At 62.4% G+C, this 11161-nt stretch overlaps 1 protein-coding gene across 2 annotated transcripts in view; it reads left to right on the top strand.

Annotated features, from left to right (window-relative positions):
• RPTOR (regulatory associated protein of MTOR complex 1) overlaps positions 1-11161 on the top strand; it is a 307386-nt gene that overhangs the window by 248473 nt on the left and 47752 nt on the right. The window contains exons 14-19 of one of the 2 annotated variants that reach the window (XM_032870426.1): positions 932-1006; positions 4019-4084; positions 4355-4546; positions 4799-4939; positions 9803-9920; positions 10815-10955. In XM_032870426.1, the coding sequence (XP_032726317.1) occupies positions 932-1006; positions 4019-4084; positions 4355-4546; positions 4799-4939; positions 9803-9920; positions 10815-10955 (733 nt within the window). The remainder of the gene's footprint in view (positions 1-931; positions 1007-4018; positions 4085-4354; positions 4547-4798; positions 4940-9802; positions 9921-10814; positions 10956-11161) is intronic. The other variant, XM_032870427.1, reaches the window with a different exon arrangement.

The following is an 11161-nucleotide window of genomic DNA, read 5'->3' as shown; positions in this document are numbered from 1 at the left end:
GTGCAGGTGTACAGGTGCGGGCCGGAGTGTGCAGGTGTGTACACATATGTGTAGGTGTGCAGGTGTGTGCTGGTACATGCTGGTGTGTGCCGGTGCGGGCCGGAGTGTGCAGGTGTGTGCACGTATGTGCAGGTGTGCAGGTGTGTGCACAAACATGCAGGTGTGTGCTGGTACATGCTGGTATGTGCAGGTGTGCAGGTGCGGGCCGGAGTGTACAGGTGTGCGCACACGCGTGCAGGTGTGCAGGTGTGGGCCGGAGTGTGCAGGTATGTGCATGTGCTTGCAGGTGTGCAGGTGCGGGCCGGAGTGTGCTGGTGCAGCGCGGCCTGTAGATTTGGGAAGAGCTGTACACCTGACTCTTTACTTATGCTTCCCACCTCAGGGCTCTGCCTTTGGGGTAAGGAGTTGGGCCTCTGCTCCAGGAAGCACCTCTTGAAACGTGTGGCACAGATGGTTCACACGATTATACTTCCACAGATTATCCTTTCCTAGTGTTTTGCAAGTCCAGGCAAAATTCTAAGGAAAGCTTCAGCAATGGATAGGGTCTGCAGAAACCAGGGAGGGTTTTGAGTGTCGGGTGCCTGCCCCTCGGAGGGCAGGAGGAGGAGAGCATGGGAAGGGAGGGTGTGGGCACGGGCCACAGAGGTGAAGGGACCCCTCCCGGCAAGTCCGCGGAGGTGTTCGGGGACTGTCTAGGAGCCGCCGCACTCCTGAGTGTGTGTAAGGTGCCGGCCCGTCTCCCGCGGCCGAGGAGGGTGGGTCTGCTAGCAGCCGCTCTAGCTGATCTTCCCAGTGAACATTGGACTTGAGGGCATAGAATCTTGAAGGCATAGAACATTCCCTGCTCGTCCGTGATTCACACGTCCCAGGAAGCAAGGAGCCCCCTGGGTACCCGCACTCACGGTTTCTCCCTGTCTCTTTCTCTCCCCAGTCGTGCCAAGCTGACCTGGTGAAGGACAACGGTCACAAATATTTCCTGTCGGTCTTGGCAGACCCTTACATGCCAGTAAGACGACCCTCACTTCTCCCTCAACAGTGTCCAGAGCCATGCTGTTTGTTTCCGCGCGTGTCTCGCTCTGGGGTTCCGTGGCAAGGGGCTCCCTGCGGGCGGAGGGCCATGTCGGGGTGTGGGCGGGTGGGCGGCCTTTGCCTAAGAGCCGCGGGTTTCAGAGCGGTTCCTTTCTGCGTCTGAGCAGGTCGGTTTGGCTGTTCATGTTTGTCTCCCTGGCACGTCTGTGCAGCAGAGACTCCCTTCCCGCTCACATCCTGTCGACGGAATGAGATTAATGAGCACTTTCATGTCTCTCTGACAGCTCACAGGCCTAGGGAAGGTTCTGGAACATGACAAGTTGCCAGTGTGCCTTATGAATCAGGAAGGGAGGGCGGGAAAGACGAGAGTGAGCGTTTAAGTTTCAAATTATGTTATTTTATTAAAATGCTTCAGCAACAGTCATCTCTGAACGGATTCACAGCGAGTGCTGCAGATGCGTCCTAACGAACCCCCAGCGTCCCTCCCTGCAGCTCCTAGTGTGGCAGAGAGAACAAAACAGACGTCCTGAGTCGGTCCTTGATAAAACTCGGTTTTGCTGGCATATTTAAAGCGTCAAAGTTCATTTTCACAGCCGTGGCATTCTAAGCTATGCTGGTTACCGAAGAAAAACCAGAAGACGTTAAAGACAGGATTGTTGCGTAACAGGCAAGGGGCACCGCGTGTTTGAGCTGAAGCCTGGCGACGGAGCTCCATCCTGGGAGCGGAAGCTCACCCTTGCGAGGCTGGGAGACAGTCGCTTCCCCGCCGTCCGGATGAGCACGTGCACAGGCAGCGGATGGCAGAGCCCCCCGTGCTGCCGATCGTGGCTCAGTGGCAGGCCCGGCCGGCACAGGTGGGCCCCACTTCGGCTGCAAACACACTGACGTTTTGAGCCCATAGTGAAATTCAAAAGAGAAGAGTGCCAGATGCCAAAAACTGAAGCCAGAAGTCTGAGGAGAGCCACAGTGGGAAGGGAGTGCTGACCCCGGGGTCTCCTGCCCTGCAGACCCGACTCTGTGCCAGGGTGGGGCCTGAGTGCACCACTAACCCCGCGGAAAGCCAGGAGCCTGCAAGGCGTGCCCCGCTCCACGCACAGGAGGGGCTCAGAAACACGGTTCCCAGGGCTCCCCATCCAGGCGGACACACCAGCCCGGACCCCCAGGGGCCTGGAAGCAAAGGCAAAACCCCCGCTGGGTGCGTGCAGAGCCTCGAGCCTGAGAGCCTCGGCCGCAGGCGGTCGAACCAGGGAAGTAGAGCCAGCGGAGTCGGCAAATAGGAAATCAGCCCCCGAGAACCAAAGTAATAGAGTTGTCTGAGAAGACCTGCAAAACCCATATAAGTGTGTGTAAGACGATTAAATGAAAGAATTCAGTTACGTCCAAAATGCACCATCGTGTAGTTCCTCAGAACTACTTTTGTCCCTTTTAGAAGAAAACAATCTGTTCTTTCCTTTTTACTCATCCTCAAAAATGACCAACTAGAGGGGCGCCGGGGGGGGCTGAGCCGTTAAGCCTCTGCCTTCAGCTCAGGTCGTGACCCCAGGGTCCTGGGATCGAGCCCCGCATCGGGCTCTCTGCTCGCAGGAGCCTGCTTCCCCCTCTACCCCTCCCCCTGCTTGTGTGCCTTCTCTTGCTGTGTCTCTCTGTCAAATGAATAAATAAAATCTTAAAAAAGAAAAAATGACCAAGTAGATTCTCTCGGTAAACAGGCAGATCTGGGGGGAGCCTGCAGTGGAAGCCGTCGTCTCTGCCATTCAAAGCTCCGCAGTGAAGCAAACGGCAGGCGGCCCGTGGGCGAGGGAACCCGTGCAGACGCCACCCAGAGCGGAGCAAACAGCAGGCGGGAAGGGGCTCTGAGGCCTGCGGGGCGGGGGTCCCACTGCTTCCAGCCCCAGCGTGCCCTCGGGACAGTGGGGAGCAGCGGGATGTGCCGCGCCCACGGCCGACGATTCTCCCAGTACGAAGAAAGGAACGCGTTTTCGGTTGTAAAAAGCGCCGTGAACCTTGTGACGGGCGAACACGAGCAAGTCCACGCAAAGACGCGTCCTGACCAGGTCGCACATCTCCAAGCAAGAGAGTCAGAAGAAACCAGCACGAGGGGCCTTTGCACAGCAGCGGGCCGCTTCAGCCGGCGGTAACGGACCGTCACCCTGGGACCCTCTGCCGCCTCTCACCGTGTTCAGGTCACGTGGTCAGAGGCTCAGAGCCCGCCGCATGGGGACCCCCAGCGCAGACCCGTGTGAAGATGGTGCCACGGGACGCAGCAGCGCAAGACTGAGGAACTGGTGAACCTGTTGGCACCTCGGAGTGCGCACCGGCTGCGGACATGGACGGCGGTCCTCATGGACCTGAGGGGTTAAGGCGGAGGGAGAAGGCTGGGATCAGCCCTGTAGTGGCCTCGACGCATCCGAGGGCGAGAGCAAGAAGGATCCGTGTCAGGCTCCGCTCAGGGTGCGCATGAAAAACATGAGGCCCCACAGCACCACTGGGATAGGCTGACTGGCTCCCCTTCAGGAGGGCCACAGGCCCACAGAGGGAAGGGCAGCGTGAAGACCGGCCCACGCGACAGTGTGAAGACAGGCCGCGAGAGAGAGCTGGGAACTGAGTTAGGAGGGGGATCCACGCGTTCCCCACCGGCGTGTGCGGCGAGGGCAGCGTGCGGCACGGCTGGGGCGAGGGGGCACGGGGGGCGGTCGGGCGCTTCCCACCGGCGGGACGGCCCTCTGCCCACGCGGGGCCACGGCGGACACGCCTGTCCTGCCGCATTCACACCTTGGGGGACAACCTGCACTCAGAGCTCCAAGTCCGAAGCCGCCGGCCCCTCTTCACCGGCTCCTCTCGTCTGTAGACCCCGGTGCGCAGGAGACCGACCCGCGCGAGTGGGCCCCGGGCTCCTCACGGAGTTCGGAAGGAGAGCTCTGCCGTGCTCGGGGAAGGATGGGTTTCCGCCTCGGGCGAGAGCGAAACCAGGCTGCCTTCTGTCTTCTAGGCCGAACACCGGACCATGACAGCCTTCATCCTCGCCGTGATCGTCAACAGCTACAACACGGGGCAGGTAAGTGCCGTAGCTGCCCGCCCCCCAGGGCCTCCTGGCCCCGCCACCCTGTTCCCCGTCCGTGTTCTCCCTCAGAAGGGGGCGCCGGCGGGGAGCCTGCGTGTAGCCGCCACACGCAGGTACGCTGCAATGGGCGGCACCTGGAAGGAGGAAAACTGATCTAAGCTGCCATGTGGGCATTTCCCTGAGCAACGGCGCCGCGACCCCCGCTGGCGCCCCCCACTACCCTGGGTCAGGGGTGACCGCTGGCTGCCGTCTGCCTTCCCGCAGGAAGCCTGCCTCCAGGGAAACTTGATCGCCATCTGCCTGGAGCAGCTCAACGACCCCCACCCCCTGCTGCGCCAGTGGGTGGCCATCTGCCTGGGCCGCATCTGGCAGAACTTTGACTCGGCCAGGTGGTGCGGCGTGAGGGACAGCGCACACGAGAAGCTCTGCAGCCTCCTCTCGGACCCCATCCCTGAGGTGAGCCGCCGGCGTGTCCCGGCCAGCGGAGGCCGCCTCTTGGTGGGGGGAGGGGGCGACCTGGGGGTGCCGAGAGACTATGCCGCCATGCGGCCAGGACCCCGCGTCCCTCGCTCCCTGACGGCTCTCTCGGTGCCCGTTGGTGCTCTGCCGCCTCCCCGTGCCCTGCTGCCCCATCGGGACAGGTGACCCACGCGGGGGCGCAACCCCACCGCCCACTGCGGCCTGACCGCTGCCCGGCCCGTCTTGCAGGTGCGCTGTGCGGCCGTCTTCGCCCTTGGCACATTCGTGGGTAACTCTGCAGAGAGGACTGACCACTCAACCACCATCGACCACAACGTGGCCATGATGCTGGCCCAGCTGATCAACGACGGAAGCCCCGTGGTCCGCAAGGTGCGTGGCCCCCAGGTCGCAGGCGGCAGCAGAGTGCCCTGCGGCCGGTCTCCTGTGGCGCCCGGGGGTCTGAGCCGGCGACCCTGACCGCCGCCGCGAGCCCTCGTCTCCCACTGGCGCGCACCCTTGACAGAGCAGACCTTTAAATGTGTGTTTAATTCTCTGCAAAATGCGTTTCTTCACCAGATACTCGTGTGTTTGCTTCATTTAAAGGCATTTAACAGGGCTGCGTCTCCAGCAGCTTGTAGACTAGGCTCCTTCCCGCCCGGGAGCAGCACACACCCCCCCGGAGACTCAAAAGAGCGGTAGACGCGCACAGCCCGCCGGCAAGGTTTGTGTGGCGTGCTCCCCTCCCCGCCCCCGTGTTCGTCCGCGGCTGAGCGGAGCGATCCTCACGTTGGGAACTCGTAACCGTCTGCAGTGTGGGAATACCACGGCTTCCCGGCCAAGACCTCACACCTCCGTCCAGAGTTGGCCCGGCCTCAGCTAGGCGCCCCCCACCCCAGGCGGCAGCGCCACTGGGACCCGCGCGGTTCGCTGGTGACCTTGGAAGGCTGCCCGTGCCTCCGAGGCGGTTCTCCCGTGGGGGGCTTGTGTTCACACGGCGCTGCGCACGGGCCGGCCCGAGACCCCCGCATGGGGCCGAGGGAGGCTGCCTGTGGCCTGGGGCCGTTGGTCCCTTTGGACCCCCCTGGTTCTCCTGGGAGGGACGGAGTCCGGGCAAGTTCTCCTCAGCCAGACTCGACACATGGGAGGACTCAGTCTCTCCCTCGTGTTCCCTTCAGGGGGCGATGAGGCCGTTGCTCATGTGCCCGACGGCCCAGCACCGCAGCAGGACTGCGACACAAGACCCCGGTGTCGAGCCTGTTTCACTGGCCCGCGCGTTCTTGCTGACAGCTCCTCTCCTGCAGGCCCGCCAGCAACGTGCCTCTACTCGGAGCCACTGGTCGGGCCAGCACATAGCAGTTTCTTTAATTGTCCATTAAAATCCCTTTTAAAGAAGGAAAGTTTTTTTCCTTCTTTCCAGAAAATCTTAAAAATAACAAAGAACGTTAATAAAAATGGCAAGACTGTCCCTCTCGGTTTCCGGTGTTGGGACAGTGGCCACCGAAGTCACAGGGATGTCTAAGTGCCTTCGTGCAGCCCCTGGCATCCCAGTCCTGGCTGGACGCCACCCGCTGTCCCAGGTATAGTCAGGCCTCTCCTGAGGGCACATCGCTGTTTGCCTTGCCTGTTGGCTGCACGTCTGAGCCCGTCCCACTGACGTGCCCCATCTGGAGGCAGAGGACGGCTCTCCTTCCCACGTGCTCCTCCATCCTGGGCTCGGCATGCGAGCTCTTAGCATCCCAGGCCCTGGAGCGCAGAGTAGAAGATGAGCCTGCCTTCAAGGGGCAGACGCGGAAACCGGCGGCGGTGCTAGAGCGTCCACAAACATGCAGGACCTCAGCAGTGGGCGCAGAGCTCTCAGGAACAGGTCAGAGTGGCACCTACCCTGCTTCGCTGGGGACGTGGGGTCACGAAGTCTTCCACAGATGGGAGCTCGTCCCTGAGCAGCCAGGAGCCGGGGAGGTGAGGGCCAGGGAGAGCGGGTAGGGCAGGCAGAGTATGTGCAAAGGTCCAGAGGTGTGAAGTCCCGTGGCGGACCCGGGCTACCTGCCGTTCAAGTGCTGTGGCAGCGAGCAGCAGGAGGGGCGGTGCGGGGGGGCGGTGCGTGGATGAGGGGGATGAGGGGGAGGGCTCATCGCCACCGGCCCCTGTGCGTGGGGGGCGCGCCTGCCAAAGTACTTCATTCTTCCAGCAAACACTTGAGTGTCGTGCTCCAGGTCCTTGGGGAGGCCTTGGGACCCTGCCCTGCTTTCAGCAAGTTTGTGCTCTAACGGGGTACAGACAGCCCCCAGCAGACATATTACATAAGTCAACAAAGCCATGTTTGCTATGGGAACGTGGGGGCTTTGGGGACGGAGGGCAGCACTCGGTGCCATCTGAGCGGGGTGGGCAGGCGAGGCTTAGCGGGGGAAGTGGCACCCGTTCAGAGAGCGGCCCTTCCCTGGCTGCAGAACCCCAACGCCGCTGGCACTGTGTTTTCTCCTTGTCCAGAGCCACGTGGCGGGACTGGCGTGGTGCGTGGCACTCTGAGGGAGCTCGGGCTCAGCCTGCTGGTCCAGGAGACCATGCTGCGGGGCCCCGGTCAGGGTCGTGGACTGCGACCTGCAGCTCGGGCCCTGGTCACGTGGGCAGCCAGCCGCTGCTGTGTCCAACTTGCGGTGCGAGAGAAGCAGGGATGGGGGGGCTTCCATCAAGTCATGTGTACTCGGTATGGACGAGACGACATGTTTGTCAGAGCGTATGTTGCCTCCCCACTGAGTGCTGTGGATGCCTCCCGGCCGTGCCGGGTAAAATCAGCATCAAAACAACCACCCCAGCCTCCCAGATGCCCCCAGGTGGGAACCGGTCTCTGAAGGACAAAGTACAGCCTGCCCGGTCCACCGGTGCCCCCACCTCCTCAGAAGGGCCAGGCGGGGGTGCCAGTCTGTCCCCGTCCAGCCCCATGTCCGCATCTACCTCCTTCACCAGCACATCTGAGCCCAAGCGAGACTGGCGAGACACGTCAGCGCCCCAGGACCCAGGTCCCTGGTGGAGACGAGGGGGGAAGCTGCCCCGACACGGCTCCGTCTTGCCGCAGTTACAACGTGACCGCAGGCCACCAGGTGTCAGCCAGTCATGTTCTGCTGGAAACATGCAGCGGGATGGCCCTCGGGGGAGGAAGCAAGGAGGTGGCAGCCAGCACACAGGCGGCAGGGAGGACCCTAGGAAGATGTGTGGCCCCACCTTCCAGGCAACCACACGAGCATGCACTCCCCGCGGGGCAGTGCAGGTGCCCAGGAATGCGGCCCCTGAGTCCTGGGACGCTCCGTGAAGCGGACCCGTGCTGGAGATTAGAAGGTGTTTGAAGGGAGAGGTTTTGTCCGTTTGGTGCGCACTCATCCGGCGCCTGCGTGCCGGGCCCCGGGTTGCCAGGCTGCCTGATACCCAGCTGGGAACTGAACCTCGGTCCCCTCCCAAGAGCTTGCACTTGGAGGTGGGGCAAGCTGGAGACTGAACAGACCTGTGTGTGACGTGGCAGGGGGTGACCACCCTCTGCGGGAGGCGAACCGGAGGAAGGCAGAGTGTGTCTGTGGGGGGGCCTGGACGAACTCAGGGCACTCAGGGAGGTGTCTGAGCGAAGGCCTGACGGAAACACGGGGTGCGCTGGGGAGGCCTTTCCGGGCCGAGGGGACAGCAGGGGTGGGGTGGTGGCCCTTTCAAGAGTCCATGCAAGGTCGAGGATGGTGGGCATGAGGGGCGGCCGGGACCCAGGTGGGCAAGGCCTTGTTTTCTTCTGCGTGTGAGCAGAAGGCAGGAGGTTGGGAAGAAGGTGGGACTGACCCTGCCCTGTGAGGCTGACAGGTGCTGCTGGCCAGAGGGGCTGGGCCACATGTCTTGGGGGGCTGGACCGTGTGTCTCAGGGGTGCTGGGGGCGCTGGGCCACGTGTCTTGGGGTACTGGGGGCTGGGCCACATGTGGGGGTGCTAGGGGGCTGGGTCACATCTCTCAGGGGTGCCGGTCCACGTGTCTCGGGGGTCCCGGGTACCCATGTTGAACCTCTTCCGGAAGAGGCCTCCGGAAGCCTGTGCATCCTTGCCAGAACTAGCCCCACATCTACGTTTTGTGGTCAGACGCGTACCAAGAGCCCATCGCCAGCTGTGGCAACCTGTAGTGGCCGCCACCCCAACAGGATGTGCTTGGCCCAGAGCCACCGGGCGTGGGCAGTGATCTCAGTGTTTGACCTTTGATGGCGTTCCCTGCACCAGAGTGTCCAGGACCCGGGTGCGAGTTCATGGTCCAGGGCCCAGCACGGGTTTTCCGTGCCTCGCATCACGGTGATGGGGAGAGTCGGTTCTCTTCGAAGACAGTACAGGCTGCTGGTTTGCGGGGAGCGACCACCAGGCATGTGCTCCGGGCTGCAGGGGGCGTGGGCAGGCATGCAGGTGCCGCAGACGAGTGCCAGACGGGGTGTCCGCAGTGGGCATGAGCAGGCAAACACGGGGGTTTCTCGCAGTCAGACTCTGGGCAGATTGAGCTTGAAGAGGGGGGACGCAGGTGGTGGGTTTGGGAGCCGTGTGGTGCACAGACGCGAAAGGAGGAGGTGAGGGGCCCATGCAGGGTTAAGGCGAGAGAGACCCACGCAGGAGAGGAGGGGGCAGCCGCCAAGACGGTCCCAGGCACCATGCAGAGCCGGGCACCTGCACAGAACTGCCCCGGCGTGGGGCTGCAGGGGTTCGCGTGCAAACCAGGGGCCCCAGGCGGTCATACAACAGGCCTGCTGCGTTCCTCTCCTCGGGCAGCCAGGCCTGAGGGTCATGTAGAACTTTCTTGCCTTTTAGGGACTGGAAACTAATTTATCTTTCCAAGTTTTGCATTTAACGAAAGGAGCATGCCCTGGCTTGTCGGCCGGGTTCCGCTTTAATGCGCCCGGAGTTCAGACGGCTCACCAGCGGCAGAGCTCGATCAACACGTACCTAAGCCCGGGTCTCAGATCGATCCGCCCCCCCCCAGGGTGTCATTCACGCCTCTGTCCCCCGGGGGGTCCCATTCACACCTGTGCCACTCAGGGCTTGTCCGGAGGCTCCTGCTCCCTCTGGACACCCCCGCGTGCCTCCCGGGAAGGGCCTGTCCCTGTTGCCAACACTGAGTGCAGAGCTTGTCTTAACCTTTCTTTTTCCTACAGTGACCCGAGCACTTGGCGTGAACTCTCGACCTCATTGCTTTTCCGCAGTCCCCTCCAGCCGCTGTAAGTGTTATTGTCCTTGTCCCTCTCGGCAGGAGCTGGTGGTGGCCCTGAGTCATCTTGTCGTTCAGTACGAAAGCAATTTCTGCACGGTGGCCTTGCAGTTCATGGAGGAGGAGAAGAACTACCCCCTTCCTTCTCCGGCGACCACAGGTACGGCGCCGTGGCGCAGGGAGCCAGCCGGGCCCGGGTGAGGACCACAGCGGCCCTGCCTTGCACCCGGGCCTGAGCTCACTGCCCACGCCAAGCGGCCCCTGTGACTCCTGTCCTGCCAGGCACTTAGCAGAATAGAAGGGGGCCGCACGGACCCTCTGACTCTTTTCCTTCCTTTTCATCGTTTTTGGAAATCACATCCCCAGACGTGTTGAAGGACAGCGGAACGCGTGCCGCGGGCGCTCCCAGAAACGCACGTCAGCCCTTCCTGCGATGAGCTGTTGTCGGTTTCCTGTTCATGAGTCACGTTAGCCAGCAGCTCTTCTCTTGTTTGTCCTTTTGGCGGGATTTCTATTTCTTCATGTTGGGCTGCCCCCTCCCCCAGAACGCAGCCTTCTCCGCAGGAAGGAGGGCTTGTGACCGATAACAAAAGCCTTACTGCTTTCAGAACATCAGGGAGGGGAAATGAAAATGAACTTGCTTAGCGGAAACAGCTGGCGTGCCGGAGGAGGGCACCGGGCGGCAGAGGGGAGGGCCTGCGGCACTGACCCCGCTGCCGCTGCTCTGCTGTCATCTGTAGGCCAGGGGCCCGCAGCCAAGCTTCACAGTGCCTGGCGCTGCCCTCAGGGCGGCCCCGGTCACCAGGCCTGCTCTGAAAGGTCTGTGATAACGGCGTCCCCGCACAACAGCCAGCGTGGGCTCCGTCTGCTTGCACACATCCCCTCCCCGCCCAGCGTGCCCATGTCCGGCTTTGTCCGGCCGGCTGAGCGGTGGGCCTGCTGGCGCCGTTCACACTGGCCCCGGGGAGCTCCCATCACCTGCTGTGGTGGCCTCCCCGCTAACAGGGTGTGCTGCCCCCAGAGCCCACCATTAACTCTTTCTTCTCTCTCCCAGAGGGTGGGAGTCTGACCCCAGTGCGGGACAGCCCGTGCACCCCCAGACTCCGCTCCGTGAGTTCCTATGGAAACATTCGAGCCGTCACCACTGCCAGGAGCTTGAACAAATCTTTGCAGAACCTGAGCTTGACAGAGGAATGTGAGACACTGGGAATTGGGTCCTTGGGTTGGGACAGTCGTGGGTCGGATTCTCCAGAGCTTTAGGGACACCCGGGCCTGCCCCTTTCTCTGCCCTGAGGGCGTGTCCCGCTGTCCCACCTGCTGGCCCCAAGGTCTCACTGTGGCACAGGCGCCACTGCAGAGGAGGTGGGGGTGGGGGAGGCACATGTCTGGTCCCAGGCACCT

This window comes from Lontra canadensis, unplaced genomic scaffold (assembly GCF_010015895.1).
Source record: "Lontra canadensis isolate GAN:19392208 unplaced genomic scaffold, GSC_riverotter_1.0 scaffold41, whole genome shotgun sequence".
NCBI classification, from domain to species: Eukaryota; Metazoa; Chordata; class Mammalia; order Carnivora; family Mustelidae; genus Lontra; species Lontra canadensis.
Note: the sequence above shows the minus strand (reverse complement) of the source record. Positions and strands in the feature narration are given on the sequence as shown.